Genomic DNA, 15153 nt, shown 5'->3' on the forward strand with positions numbered 1-15153 from the left:
TCGGTCTAAACATACCAGCCTTGTGACCAAACACACCAGACATTCTCAGGATCTTTGCACTTGTTATTGCTCCTACTTAGAATGTTCTCCATTGTATATCTCAAATATCATCCACCTCCTCAGAAAGGTACGTATTGCCTGGGCACTGTAGCAGAAGTAGCCCCACTGCCACTAACACCACCACCAGTTAAACACACTGATTACCCTATTTAATTTTCTTTGTTGCATTTAAAAGCAGATCAAGTTCTGTTATTTACTATTTGTCATCTCCCTCTGCTGCCCTCAGAATGTAAGCTCCTTGAGAACAGGGATATCGCTAGTGACTAGAAATAAATGTTCAATAAATTCTTTGTTGACTACAACAGGGTCCCCGAAACTCAAGCCAATTATTTCATCCAGTGATCAACTAAATAAACAGTTTTAATTTCCAATACTGGAGGAAAAAACTGATTCTGATAGACTTGTTGAGAGAAGGATATGTTGGAATCCACCACAGAGTGTTATCCTAAGGGAATTTCAATGTAGTTTTGAAAATACAGACTTTTTTACTTCATATGCTGACTTTAGAAAATATAACTCATTATATTGCTCCTGCTTTTGTCAGTCGTCTCCTGGTAAACTGTGAACACTTTAAGGACAAAAGCAAACAGAATCCTCAGCATTTAGCATGGAGTGAAGGCACTTTCATGTACTGGCATTACGACTGTAAGTTGGAAATTTTTGTGTCACCCATTACTATGTGGTTTCTGTCTCCTGATTAGACTCTTAGCTATATCACATTTCACACGTAACAATCAGCAATCAAGCCCTATATATTTTACTTATATGTTCTAGCTACAAAATGTCATTATTTACCTATCTGCTTTCCTCATTACAGCTAGAAATTACTCTTCTTTGCATACCTTCTATAAACGACTTTAGCTGACACGTACATCATTTGAACCATAAAAATGGCATTCCAACCCATTTTTCCACTGTCAAGCCATCTTGCACAGTAAATTCAATCTACTTATGTTACTGAATAAATTTTAAAGTGGGATGTATTCAGTAATAGCTGCTGCTGCTGCTAAGTCACTTCAGTCGTGTCCGACTGTGTGTGACCCCATAGACGGCAGCCCACCAGGCTCCCCCGTCCCTGGGATTCTCCAGGCAAGAACACTGGAGTGGGTTGCCATTTCCTTCTCCAATGTGTGAAAGTGAAAAGTGAAAGTGAAGTTGCTCAGTCGTGTCCGACCCTCAGCAACCCCACGGCTACCAGGCTCCTCCATCCATGGGATTTTTTCGGCAATAGTACTGGAGTGGCTTGCCATTGCCTTCTCCATACTATGTGCTAGGCACTGTGTTAAGCACTTAACAAATATTCTAACTTTTATACTGATTTAAAAAACTTGTTTGGTAACAGCTTCATTTTAATTCACTGATACAAAGTGTACAGTTTAATGGTTTTCAATATAGAGTTGTACCATCACCAATCAATTTTAGCAAAGACATCACCCCCAAAAATAAACCCCATGTTTTATCCATCATCCTCAATACTCTCATCAGTCATCTTATGCTGCCACTAATCTACTTTGTTTCCACAGATTTGCCTAAACATTTTATATAAATGCACTCAGACAATATGTAGTCTTTCATGACTGGCTTTTCACTTAACATGAAGATGGATGAACGTGTTTTCAAAATTCATCCACGTGAAGCATGAATTAGTACTTCATTCTGGTTGTTCAATCACTAAATCACGTCCAACTCATTGCAACCCCATGGACTGCAGCATACCAGGTTTCCTTGTCCTTCACTATCTCCTGGAGTTTGCTCAGACTCATGTCCATTGAGTTGATGATGCTATCCAACCATCTCATCCTCTGTCACCCTCTTCTCCTGCCCTCAACCCTTCCCAGCATGGCCAAGTATTTCATTATATATACATGCCACATTTTATCTATTCACAAGTTTATGGACACTTGGGTTATTTTTACCTTTTGGCTATTATGAATAATGCTGCTATGAACATGTGTGCACAACTGTTTTCATTTCTCATGAGTATATACCTAGGAGCAGAATAGCTGGATCAAATGGTAACTCAATGTTTAACTTCTTGAGAAATTGCCAGACTGTTTTCCAAAGTAGCTGTACAATTTTACATCCCTACAAGTAGTGTGTGAGGGTTGCAATTTCTCTACATCCTCATTAACACCTATTATCTTTTTTATTGTTGTCATCTTTGCAAAAGAAGTGCTTTCTTCTATTGTACAAATACAAATTTGATTTGTATTTCCAGATGACTAATGATGTTGAGCATCTTTTCATGTCCTTATTGATCATCTGTGTATCTTCTTTGGAGAAACATCTGATCATTTGCCCATTTTTAAATTGAGTTTTTTGTCCTTTTATTATTAAGTTGTAAGAGTTTTATATAATATTCTGGATACAAATGGAGAGGTTGAGGTCATAGCAAGTTGTTGAAATGAATACTTAGGGAATATCCTAATCCTGAGAGTGTGATAAGGAATGGATGACAATGGACAGGGTGTGGTAGTGTCAGGCCTAAAAAGAGAGCTGATGTTAACCACTCCTTTGGTAAGAGAGAAACCTCCAATCTTGAGACGGTCTATGTAGACAAGTAACACTTGCCAGTGAATAGGAAATAAGATAAGACAAGTGACTTAAGAAGCCCCAAACTGAATTTATTGTGGTGTAGACCAAGTGATAACAAACTGCAGTATATTCAAGTAAAGTCTGATACACCCTGGGATAGCTAAAATACAACACAAGGGCAAAATGTTGCTCTAAATTTAGAAGTCGTCAAGAGAAACAGGAAAATGAGAAATGTATCTTGAAAAAGCCAGGAAGTAGAACAGTTTGCCAGTCCTCACAACCTCCCCCATGCTCCCAACCATTTCTCTGAATTGCTCATTCTTCCACCACTTCAAGTCATTAGGATATCTGCGTTTTTTTTAGCCCAAACTGCTGTATAAGAAGAAAGTCTTTTTCAAAAGTGTAAGGTGCCATTCTTCTCCTTGGTGTCATCTGGTTCAAGTCAAAAGGTATAACTTTCTCACGAAGGAAACTATTAAGAACTTTATGGTCTACAAAGACTGAAATGAGGGCCATTTGCCATACACTAAATCCAGAATCTTGTCTCTAGAAGCAACATGTGGCTAACCTCTTAGAAATGAGTCATATCATACAGGAGCTCCCATTCAGCTTAGAATCTACCCAGATAAGTGAATTAGGTTTACGATACAGTGGATTTTAAAAGTTGGCAACAATCTGGCATCAGCAGGTATTTCATCACAGCCTCTCCATTTTCTAGACATCCAGTTATGATCTGGCTCAGCTATTTATACCCTGCCATTTACTTTCTCTTCCAATTGCCTCTTATCCAGCTGGCAGGAGCTTCCAAGAAACATGATATAGTAGGCACTGCAGTAAACTGGCTGCTTGTTGGGGTTGGAGTAGACCTGTTCAGGTTTAAGGGACGCAAAAGGGTTAGCTCCATAGGCTGTGATGTGTGTATCCAGGTCCACCAAGATCTGCAACGAGGCTGCCAACTCCTGATGGCTATGGAAGACAAAGAAAAACAAAAATTGCTCTGCTGATTATGAAAAAGATAGGAGAGAAACTCCTCATTAACCCCCCAAATTACCTAAGGCTGGACTAAGGCAATGGCCACCCCCCTCCCAAATGTCTGTACTAATTGCTCAATTAATTAGCATAGCACTTTGAAGGGATGAGAAAGCCAAGTATGTGAAGGAAGAAAATCCACACCAGAAGGCAGAAGATGAGCAAGGGGGAGAGAAATGAGCTTAACTATAGAGGTGTGAGTGGATCAGGGAGGTACCACAAAGAAAGGAGGTCAAAACCTGTAAACAGTAATCATTGTAGGGATTTCATAATCACGAAGTAGTAAGAGGGTGGGCAGCCAAGCCTCCATCAAGTCCGGGGAAGCATGGAAACCTATGGAACAAAATAAGATGGGAATAGAAAGGGGAAACGCGAAGACAGACCCCAAACAACATAGTTCTGTAACTGTGTCCACCCCTCACCTAGCTCACTTCCAATGCTCATCCCTAGATTCTTCAACAGAAAATTATGAACCAAAATATAGCACATAATGATCAACAGAGTCTTCATTATATTATGCTTAACCTGATAAAATGAAGAAGGCTCTATAAGTACAAGGGCCAAGATGGAAAACTCCCAGAGGACTGACCCCTTATTCCCCCAAACCAATGGCTCTTACCTGGATGGAATGCCACCACCAAATCTGGATGGGTTATCTGCCCAGTCTCTATCTGCTCCTCCCAGAAGTCATGATAGAGGCCCCTATGGCCACTAAGCTGAACTGTGCCAGGTTCCAGGAGTGAAGCTGAGGTGCTCTGTGAAAAGCCAGCAGCCACATCTACACCCACCATGACTACATGGAGACCAAGGTGTCCAGGAAACATGTAGCCAAGTTCATCATAGTCCCCAGGGTGAGTGAGGAATGTCTCTGCATGAGAAGCACCAACCACGTGCACTGTGCTTCCCCCAACCTTCCCAACATTTATTCCCAAGGCCCGAAGCCCAAAGCCCAGTGTCAAGGGCCGTGACAAGACATCCGTCAGCAACCGCTTCAAAGAGCCCTTCAGGACATCTGGGTCTGGTCTTGGCCGTCTTACACTGGCCCACAGGGTGGTCATGGCCTGACTGTCAAGCACAGCATCCAGTGTATCATCTAGCTGTAAACGTCGCATAGAAAACCAGGTGTCCCAACCCTGTACAGCTTCAGTCAGCCATGACCAAGGTCCTGAGGGTAGGGCAAAATCACCTGCAGGGAAGAAGGAATAAGACCTGATCTAATCTTTTTCTGACTTCAATATTCCCTCCATGTTCATTCTCCCAACCTGTCACCACAACTGCTGCCCCACTCCCCTGTCCCATTTGGTTCCTCTTTTGTTTTAAACAACATGCTTTCGTATGACCATTATGGCAGAGTTCCCAATACCGTCACTCTACCTGTGACCAGAAGCCATTCCATGATACGGTCTACAGCTACAAGACGTAGTTCTTGACAAACCTTCCTGTGTGTTGGCCAGTCTGACCTCTGGCACTCTGGACCACAGTAATAGACATTTCTGCACCTGAGAGAATGAGCCCCAGAAATAGATGTTCCTATACCTCATAGGTGAATGGGGGACGCCTGGGGAAGGGAACTGATATTTCCGCACCTAGGAAGAAAGATCACTGGGTGAGGAAGGTAGGGAGAGGAACGACAGCTGCTGCACCAGATTTGGGGACTACGTTTGGCAGAGGAAGAAGGAGAGTGTGGGAATGCAATTTTTCTCTTGGATCACAGTGACACTTCAGCCTCTATCTAGAACTAACTTTTTACATCTCTTATAGGAAAAAAAAAAAAAAGAAAGCCCACCAGGAGTTTGTAGCTGCCCTGTTATCACAGGCTTGGCCCCAACCTCCTCAGAACATATATGGTCTTAATACTTAAGTACTCAAGAGAAGAGAGGTAGAAAGGATTATATTCTGGTCTCTGTCTAACCTCCCCATACCAAAATAAACATGAACCTTATAAGCAACTCTTTTCTAATTTCTCTGTGGCCTAGATCTCACAAAATGAGGAGTGAGCCTAAAGTTATGAAGGTCTGAAATATCTACAGGTCTTATAAGTCTCAGAACTTTCTTCCTGCAATGAAGTCTTGGAACAGGATCATTGCAGAAGTCTCCCCAACCAGCTCCTGACCTTTTGCAGTGCCGTAGGACCTTGGAGTCTGAAAGGTCACTAGGGAGCGCTTTACAGTAAGCACAGAATCGGAATGTGTCCTCCATCTTCTGGAACATTTCTTCAAGGCATCGATATCCAAATCCTGACACCGGAGTACCCCCGTCTAGCACCAACCTGCAGAGACAGTATGGAGAAGGAATGGTAACAGGAAAAGTATCCCCAAAATTTCTCACGATACCTACCCTGACTTCTATATATTTTCACCTCTCCTCTCCTACTTTGACTCACTGGAAAAGACTCCGATGACAGAGAATGAGATGGCTGGATGGCATCACCGACTCTGTGGACATGAGTTTGAGTGAACTCCCGGAGTTGGTGATGGACAGGGAGGCCTGGCGTGCTGTGATTCATGGGGTCACGGAGAGTCGGACACAACTGAGCGACTGAACTGAACTCCCATCATTTCTCATTTAATCAAATTATATTTCTTTTATAGTAATAAAACCAGCACAATTTGTGATGAGAAAATCCCTCATTGCAAATACCCCATATTCCCAAGTTACACTTCCTCTTCACCTTCTGCCAGAAACAATAGATCACTCTTGCACAGAGCTAGTCACTCACTTGTATTCTTCATAGCTTTTCATGTTCAGTTTTTGAAGGATCAGCTGGGATAGGCCAGGAACATTATTCTCCAAGGAGAAGAAGCCAAGTGTATCAATGCTAGGGCCAGGTTTAGAGAGGATCAGAGGCACAGGAGCCACAACTGTAGGTGGGTTCTCAACCACAGGAGCCACTGATGAGGGGGATTTCTTGTGCCTTCGTCGTCGGGACCGTGGAGCCATGGCCTGTCCAATAATACCTGGGGACTATATGTAGAACAGATATGAAATGGAAGTTTGTAAGTTGGACACACATGATGTGTTTTCATATGTCTGACCTTTTACTTGTCATTCTAGTCTCTCAGGCCCAGGTAATAGTAAGATTTCATATCTACTGATTATTGATCACCACATGCAGTTGTAAAAAACAGAGAATTAATTATATGTGAATATAATTATGCATATATGTGTTACACATGAAGTTCTATATATAATATAGATGCTTAGAAAAAGTCTGGGACGGCTCATATGAAACTGATAACAGTTATTTTTCCTCTGAGAAGGGGCAAAGGCCCTGCAATGGAAATTAGGTCAATGAAAGGGAACTTTAGACTTATTTGCAATGTGTGACTTCTTATACAAAGAATATATTCATATACTATTGTGTTCCTAAAAATCAACTTAAAATAGAGGAAAACGCAAGAAAGGTTTTGATTGATCAAAACTACCATGTAATTGGAGAAATAATCAATCTAATCTAGTTGGAGAAGGAAAACATTCATTTTAAAAGACCTATCATCACTTATAAGCAATAAACCCAAAAGTAGAAAACAAATGGATATAAAACGAGCTCTAGCACTCACAATGCTGAGTTATACAGTTGGAGCAAGTTATACGTAGTATTAGGAAAATCTCCTAAAGAGATGAGTTCTGAAGTACAACTAAGCCCATGTTCACCAATGACCTAGCAAGAACTCTGTGATATCCTCCTTTCCTGGCCTGTCTTCTTCTATTCCTTTTACAAGGACTGAGAAAATGAAAGAGACTATATTGGAAAAAATTAAAACACCCATTCATTCAATAAATACTTACTGATAAACTGATAAAATCATTCACAAAATACCATAACAGAAACAAGTGTGAAAAAAATATACTGAACATTTAAATGTCTTATAGAAGGGTTAGATGCAAACTATAACAAAAGGCAGTGTATAAATCTTACAAGAAAAATGAAACTGAAGCACTAATGGGAGATCAGAAGAGAGTCTCTTCAGTTGGTAAGCTATAGGAAGATTTTATGAAGCAGGCAGCAGTTGGAATAGACCATTAAGTATGGTGATGTTTTGACTATACAAATACAGGGAAAGAGGAATTCTAAGCACAAAGAAGAGTATGAGCATAACAAATGTAGATGGGAAAATTCTGGGAACTAAGGAACTAGAATGGCTTGAGTTTAATTATTAAGTCTAAAAACCTAACTGTAAGAGATAAAAACTGTAAAATCTTAGAAGAACACAGGAGAAAAGTTTCATGATATTGAATTTGGCAAGTTCTTGAATATGACACAAAAAGCACAAGCAATAAAATAAAAAAGATAACTTGGATTGCATCAGAATTTTAAAACTTCTGTACATCAAAGGACACAGTGAAATGACAACCCACAGAATGGGAAAGAATATTTGTAAATCACGTATCTGATGAGAGATTAATATCCTGAATATGTGATGAACTTCTAAAACTCAACAAACAGCCCAATTAAAACTGGGTAAAAATCTTGAATAGACATTTCTCCAAAGAAAATATACATATAAGCATATGATGCTAAACATCACTAATCAAAGGCTAATCAAAACCGTGAGACAACACTTCACTCCCACTAGGATGGCTATTATCAAAATACTAGAAATTAACAAAAGTGTTGGTGAGGATATGGAAGAACTAGAACCTTCCTGCACTGATCGTAGAAGGACAAAATGGTGCAGCTGCTTTGCAAAACAGTATGGCAGCTCTGCAAAAAAGTTAAATATAGAATTACCATATGACTCAGCAATTTCACTCTTAGGTATATACTCAAAATAACTGAATACAAGCACACAGACAAATGCTTATACACAAATGTCCATAGCAGCACTATTCACAATAGTCAAAAGGTAGAAACAAACTAAAGGTCACCAAAAGATGAATGAATAAACAAACTGGGAGACATATACATACACACATACATACATATAAATTCAGCCATTAAAAGAAATGGATACTGATACATGCTACAATGTGGATAAATTATGCTAAATGAAAGAAGCCAGACATAAAACAACACATTATATGATTCCAATTTTATGAAGTATCAAGAATAGGTAAATCCAAAGACAGAAAGCAGATCCATGGTTGCCAAGGGCTGGGTGAAAGGAGGAATGAGGAATAACTGCTCAATGATTATGGGTGTTTTGGGGGGGAGTGACAAAAATGTTTTAGAACTAGATAGAGGTGATGGTTGCACAATAATATGAATGTATTAAATGTCATTTAATTGCTCATTTTAAAAGGATTAATTTTGTTATGTGAATTTCACCTCAATTAAAAAAAAGAAAGAAAGGTATCTATAAGAGCTTTTGAAGCTAAAAAGTTGTTTTGCTCCCCAGATAAAAATGCCTCCAGGTACAGGGAAATGACAGGATATGACAATGCTGACAGTGGCTGGTTTTACTATGAATGAGTTAACTATTAAAGTTCAAATCAAGAATTGTGTTCTGCTTCAAAAATGGTCTAACACTGAATCCTTCTGGACCTGATCTGTTGGGGAGAATGCTCATTCAGCTGAGATGTAGGTGGCAGAACAATCAAAAACCCTCCCCAAATCATCCAGCTAATACACATCACTTTACAACATGGCTCTTGTAAACCACTGTTCCCAGGCTAATGGAAGAACTAATTTGATTTCCTTTGTACTTTCTTTCTCTTCATCCTTTCGTTCTACCCTTGTATTCTTTCCCCTCATTGCGTAAATGAATGAACAGTTTCAAAGTCCACGAAACAGAAATAACTAAGCTCATCTGCGTATCATATCTACTATATTCCCACCAATAAAAAATTAGACCTAAAGACAGTACATTATTTTAGGATTTAAGAGTCATCTCTCTTTACTAAAGGGTGGAAGGAATTGCCCTCACACTTTAGGATGCCATTTCCAAAAACTGACCTGGCTTTTCCCTCTACTTTTAATCACCAAGCATTTGCTTCACTGGGATTCTTCTGAATCCCAGAATCACCGCAATTCTAGAATAAGTATTTATATGCTCTCTCTACTCAGCCCCCTCTGGCAAGACATCACCTTCTTAAACCTTGAAAGAATGGACTTTTCTTTATAGGTATGGAGAAAAAGTATTTTTGAGAGAAATCTGTCTTAAATTCCAAAATTAGTAAGTATCTTTCTGATATTCAACCAAAGGCCTTTATTCTGCAATAGAAGCCAATTAAGACGAGAAGGGTGCTTATCTGCCTTTCCAAAGAGAGGTCCTTCCTCCAATGGAAGATTAAGTCCAAAGGAAGACTGGTTGAAATGGCTAAAAGTCAAGGGATGACACAGTTTGGGGAGGTATGGTGTTGGTGAAATCCTTGACATCATACTTGCCTCTGTGTCTGGAGTGGGTTCCTGATACAAATGGACTAATTTTCTGGCAGGAAGGTAAGAAGGTGGGATGAGGAGCCAGATCTTTGCATTTGCATCTGTATGTTTCATCAGGCTCATGTCTGAGTTTGTATACACAGATCCCCTGGTCCTAACTTTCCTGCAATGAGATCCAGGATCATTCAAGTTTGGGGGTGGGGTGGGGGCTGACCTGAGAGAAACAAAGGCAGTGACTTGGGCTTTAATTTATTCTCAGTTTATAGAGAGAATACCAACACCAAGCACTGGAGAGGAGGCGTGAATTCGACGACCTACAGAAACTTATTTTTCATCTCTAAATTCCCTAAAATATTACCGAGCCTATTCCCACACCTAGGTTTCCCATCTTCCCTGCTCCTTACCACCAACAGACTCAAATTTCACCAAATCATACTCATCTTTTCACCATCTCCAGACCAGGAAGGCTTATCTAATTTTCTCTAATTCCAGCAAACAAAAAGTGTCTTTAGGGAGGTAGGGAAGAGAAGGGTAAGTGAAACTAGTCACTGGGGATCCTCAAAAGGGGTTGGGAAAGAGAAAAAGGAGAAATACATTAGGAACATTGCTATTATGACCACATTTAGCTGCCTAATCAGTGATTAACACTCCCTTGGGTGATAAATTCTTTACTTAACTATAAACTAAGCAAGCAGAGGAGTTGATGGAAAAGTAACTTACCCTGCTAAGCCCTCAGCTTCCTTCCTTCTTTCTTCCAAGTGAAGTAAATGCTTGATCTCCTCAGATCTAGGTTGTGGCTGATTTGCAGCTGTCCCTTCACATCACTTTCAGTTGCAAACTGCTGAAATGCTGGGTCTCTGTCATTAGGTGTGCCCTGCCAACCAGACAGACAACACTGAATTCTCCCTAATGAGGCAAGTAAGGGACTGGCCCCCTGCCCGTGGATTTCTCTCTTTCTGACCTTCCTTCTTTGCCAAGAAGGCTCAGAACTCTGTCAACACTCCCAAGTTCACCAAAAGCCAAGAAGGCTGAGGAAAGGTGAAACCTACTGCTTCCTGGACCTCTCTCACTAAGGCAACATTTCTGCTCCCAGTCCACATCAAGAATAAGCCCCTGGGGGTTAGTTCAGAAGTCAGTATTTGATATATATTAGCACAGAGAAACAGGAACTCCTACAGTTCTGAGATGTCAATCTAGACCCAGGATGGGTTCTCCCAAGCCCAGAGTCCTTTTTAGCATAACAAACACTGCTCTAACTCAACTTGACAACTTAAGTACAAATATAATGCCCAGAGAAGAAGAATAGAAATAGTCATTTAATGGTAAACAAATGGAAATCAGTTGTAGGAGAAACATCCAGAATTAAATTGTAAAATTCTATTACCCTGAAAAGAGAGCAAGGCATTTTCTGAGATGTCATCAGGGTATTCCACCTGTTTATTTTAAAAGAGGAATAGGGACTTTCCTCACGGTCCAGTGGTTAAGATTCTGAGCTGCCACTGCAGGGGATGTGGGTTGGACCCACACGATGTGGCAAAAAAATAGGAATAGAATTTTCTGGGATATTAATATAAGTAAGATCAATATATTAATAACTAAAAACACACTATTTCTAGGAACAGAAAAAAATAGAAAACAATCAACTCAAATATCTCATTCCTTCCTGTAATGGATGCTGATCCAGAGAATTTTTAAATCCACATTCCTAGCTCCTTGTCACTTAGAGCTATTAAGCACCAGAACCTATCAGAAGTTGCTCGTGCATGGTTCTGTATGACTCTAAGACCTGACTTTGCTCACATCTGGCCCCAGCTTTGTCACTTACCTGCTTCTGTGAACATCATCAAACTAGGAAACAGAACCACTTGCAGTGAGGTCCTGGACTGTGGCAAATAAGTCTACATATGAACAGATGCAGAGAGTGGATTCCAAGGAAACCTCAAACTGCAGAAGCACAAACTACAAGCAGGGAAGGTGGAAGAAAGTGTTAAGGATGCAAAAAAAAAAAAAATAATATTACATAACATTATGTAGAATAGCTGTGGAAAAGAAAAATCAGTTGCAATAGGCAAAAATCCTGAATAAAATAAGGATAATTCATTTTAAGCAAAGGTTTCAGGCCAATTTCACATTTAACTGGTAGAGCATTTAAAGGTTTTGAGGCTTGTTAATGGCTAAACTGCAAAAGGTCAAAGAAGTCAGATCATATTTTCTAACTCAGAATGTCATCTTTGAATGTAAAGAGAGATGATATATAGGAAAAATTTGATATTGAATAGTAATTTTACCAACATTACTACTATTCTGGTAGATATTTAAATTTACAATTTAGGAAGATCCGAACTTTTCATAACTTGCATTCATCATGTTATGTTTTAAAAATTTTTTTTAAATACTTCTATAGTTCATTGTGAAACTAGTTAAAAGACAGACTAGAAAGAGCTTCCTATTCAACAAATAGGAAAGGATCTATGAGACACTGGGTGATAATATTCTACCACTCTTCGTGTATACCACTTTTTCTGAATTCCATTCCTTCCTCTTATTTTCTTCTTTTTAATTTTTACCATTAACCCTAATTCTTCTGCTTTGCTAATGATGCTTCATGTTTACCTATGCTTCCATAAATACTATATAACCCTAGTGATGGACCTAAGGACTAAAGAAGTTAATACTACTTGATATATCAGTTAAGTTCTTAATTTAGAAACGATATTACAGCAAGAAGCTGTAATGATTAACAATTTGAGCTCTCTTTGCTACCAAAAATTAGGCAAGTACAAATATTTCAATTTAATGTTTCATAATATATCATAATTAATGAAAACTGTAATTAAATTTTCCTATATAGTTATATTATAAAATGTTGAACAAAATGCAAATTTCCCTCAATTTGCAAAGTTCTATACTTATTTTGATTACGACAAAGAAAGGAGTATAATGGCAGTATCGTTTTTTTCTTATTGTTAAAACATCTAATATATTCCAAATACTACTGTAACAAAATTATAGACAATAACATCCTCTTTCAATTAAAAGTTAACTGAAACACTGATTTTAAATAATAAGATTTAGGCCTTTAATAGGCATCCAGAGTCTCCTAGTGCTCAGTTACTAGTACTCATATAAAACAAGTGTAATCAAAGGTTTTTTTAAAAAAAAAAGAGCAAAATTTATGAAGACAAGAATTTAATTCATCAAATTAGCATTAACTATCCAGGAGATAATTGTCTCTTAAGGATATATCCCAGTTTTATTAACTGGATTTTCTGATTTGCAGGAGAAGGTCAAATCAGACTACATCTTTCAAATAAAACCCAACACAGAGATAGGAGCAGCGGCCCATGCATGGAATTTATTGTGTGCTACTGTTTATAAAATACTCGAATAGTCCTGCACATGCATAATATTTCCAACTTAGACAGGAGACCATACAGGGTGCACTTTCTGGCAAACAAACAATAGATGGTTCCGCTGCCTGGAGCTCTGAGTTGTATTCCAGGGCATGAGGGAAGCAAGCCACCAAAGTAAAGGTAAATACCAAACTGCAGTGGCAGTCAATACAGGTCAGTAATTGTGAAAAATTAGCACATGGTTCCATTTAGTTTAACCAAGCAGTTCTGTAACTATCAAAAGAAAATGTTCAACATGCAGTCTTGATTCGTATGCTTCCACTAACATCTGAATGACTGAACAGAACCACTGCTTCTATGCTGCACTGCGTAATCAAAACACTTCCAGAACATTTTAAAATTTCCTTTGCATCAAAACATAAAATGATAGAAAGCCAGCAGTAAATCACCCTGGTGGCTATATAAGCAACTTGAGTACTCACAATAAACTAAAATTTCTCATAACATCTAGGTAACCTATACATGTCGTACCTGTACATCATAGGTCTATATATTAAATATCTGCAAAATTAAAACATGCATACACAAAATACGTCAAGTTTTACAGACATGATTTGAATTAAAATTACTTTGACAATGTACAAACTTCTTTTTAAAGTACCTTAAATGAGTAATTCTGTAATTCTTCATAATTCTGAAATTTAGAGATTTTCTTCTTAAATCTGTGGGGTTTAAATCTCAAAAGATCTGGGCAAGAGAGATTGTAAATTAGTTTTTGGATTTGTGTTCAAGTAAGAGAGTCTGCCTAGAAATAGGTTATGCATTCATAATTGAAAAATACCAAAACTATATTACAGAATTAGCCACATTTAAGAACTACAGACCTGAGGTCAGCATTTTGTTTAAATGCCAACTGGGTTTCTCAGCATTTTGCCCATAATTCAAAATACAGCTTAGTAACCTCGGAAATGTATTTTAAGACCATGCTAATTCATCCTTTAAAGACATTTCATGGAAAAAAAAGTCCACATTAGCTCTTAGGACTGTATTTGAAGTTATGGTTGAAAAACAAAATCTAATTCTACCGAGGGGAAAAAGAAATCTCATTTGTAAACTTAAATGTGTGAACCACAAGCATAAATGGAGGTGCAGTTGCCCTCCACTGGAAATTGCCCCAAGCCCCTTGCTCACTGCTCTCCACCTTGGCAGCGATGACCCAATCTTATCAGTTAGCACATGTCCCAGGGCCCTCAAGCCTCCATCCAGGAAAAGGGCTGGGGTCTCAAAAGCACAATGGTTTCTCCAGAGGGACTGTGACATTTACAGTCAGCGTGGCCAACCCCTCCAGTTCCTCGGGTGATCTGTCCATTTGGGGCCCGAGATGTTAGAGTCCCTGGGAAGCCGTGGGTCACTGGGCACCATGGTTGCCAGTCCCGTGGTTCTCAGTGGCATGTGCGGTGTTCAGAGAATTGAAACCATCTTGCTGTACAGCATCTTTCCGGGGTGGCATTCTCTCATTGATCCTATCCAAACCCTTTGCCTCTTCAAAACTGCAGATTCTATGTGGTGGAGAGAATCCTCGTATTGCTTAACAAAATGCAAATTTGATAAGTCAGTAATTGAAAAACATTTCTGAGATTTCAAAAACATAATTAATGATTTTTAAGAAGAAAGAAATTAGTTGTACATAGCAACATTTAAACTGTACTGTAACTGAAGCCTATCCCATTCCAGATTTCCCCTTAAAATATGAAACATTTAAACCTAAATATAAACGTGATAGCTTCATAGATGACAAGTGTTAGCATAGCCTTAAAAAAACAAGACACAAAAATAGCCCTCTCCTGACCCTGA

At 38.9% G+C, this 15153-nt stretch overlaps 2 protein-coding genes and 1 long non-coding RNA gene across 14 annotated transcripts in view; 1 reads left to right on the forward strand and 2 right to left on the reverse strand.

Annotated features, from left to right (window-relative positions):
- LOC148775959 (uncharacterized) overlaps positions 1-15153 on the forward strand; it is a 98300-nt gene that overhangs the window by 39031 nt on the left and 44116 nt on the right. The window lies entirely within an intron of this gene.
- MSS51 (MSS51 mitochondrial translational activator) lies at positions 2658-11595 on the reverse strand. The gene is made up of 7 exons (XM_055425463.2): positions 10667-11595; positions 6344-6588; positions 5738-5893; positions 4999-5123; positions 4244-4810; positions 3864-3957; positions 2658-3561 (listed from the first exon to the last, which is right to left on the reverse strand). The coding sequence occupies exons 2-7, from the start codon at positions 6562-6564 to the stop codon at positions 3342-3344; spliced, it is 1383 nt and encodes a 460-aa protein (XP_055281438.1). The 5' UTR covers positions 6565-6588; positions 10667-11595; the 3' UTR covers positions 2658-3341.
- Positions 13276-15153, reverse strand: part of PPP3CB (protein phosphatase 3 catalytic subunit beta) — a 49618-nt gene continuing 47740 nt past the window's right edge. For all 11 annotated transcript variants that reach the window (XM_055425459.2, XM_055425456.2, XM_055425461.2 and 8 more), the window contains one exon: positions 13276-14886. In XM_055425459.2, the coding sequence (XP_055281434.1) occupies positions 14708-14886 (179 nt within the window). In that variant the 3' untranslated portion in view covers positions 13276-14707. The remainder of the gene's footprint in view (positions 14887-15153) is intronic.

This window comes from Moschus berezovskii, chromosome 12 (genome assembly GCF_049115385.1).
Source record: "Moschus berezovskii isolate FMDL1 chromosome 12, NW_MosBer_1.0, whole genome shotgun sequence".
Classification (NCBI taxonomy): domain Eukaryota; kingdom Metazoa; phylum Chordata; class Mammalia; order Artiodactyla; family Moschidae; genus Moschus; species Moschus berezovskii.

Excerpts from the sequence above, each read along its gene's own strand:
- MSS51 (XM_055425463.2), bottom strand. The coding sequence starts at position 6,564 with ATGGCTCCACGGTCCCGACGACGAAGGCACAAGAAATCCCCCTCATCA. Across the intron at positions 5,124-5,737 it reads GTCCTACGGCACTGCAAAAG|GTGCAGAAATGTCTATTACT; the intron begins GTCAGGAGCTGG and ends TCATTCTCTCAG. Across the intron at positions 3,958-4,243 it reads GGTGGTGGCATTCCATCCAG|GTTTCCATGCTTCCCCGGAC; the intron begins GTAAGAGCCATT and ends TTTGTTCCATAG.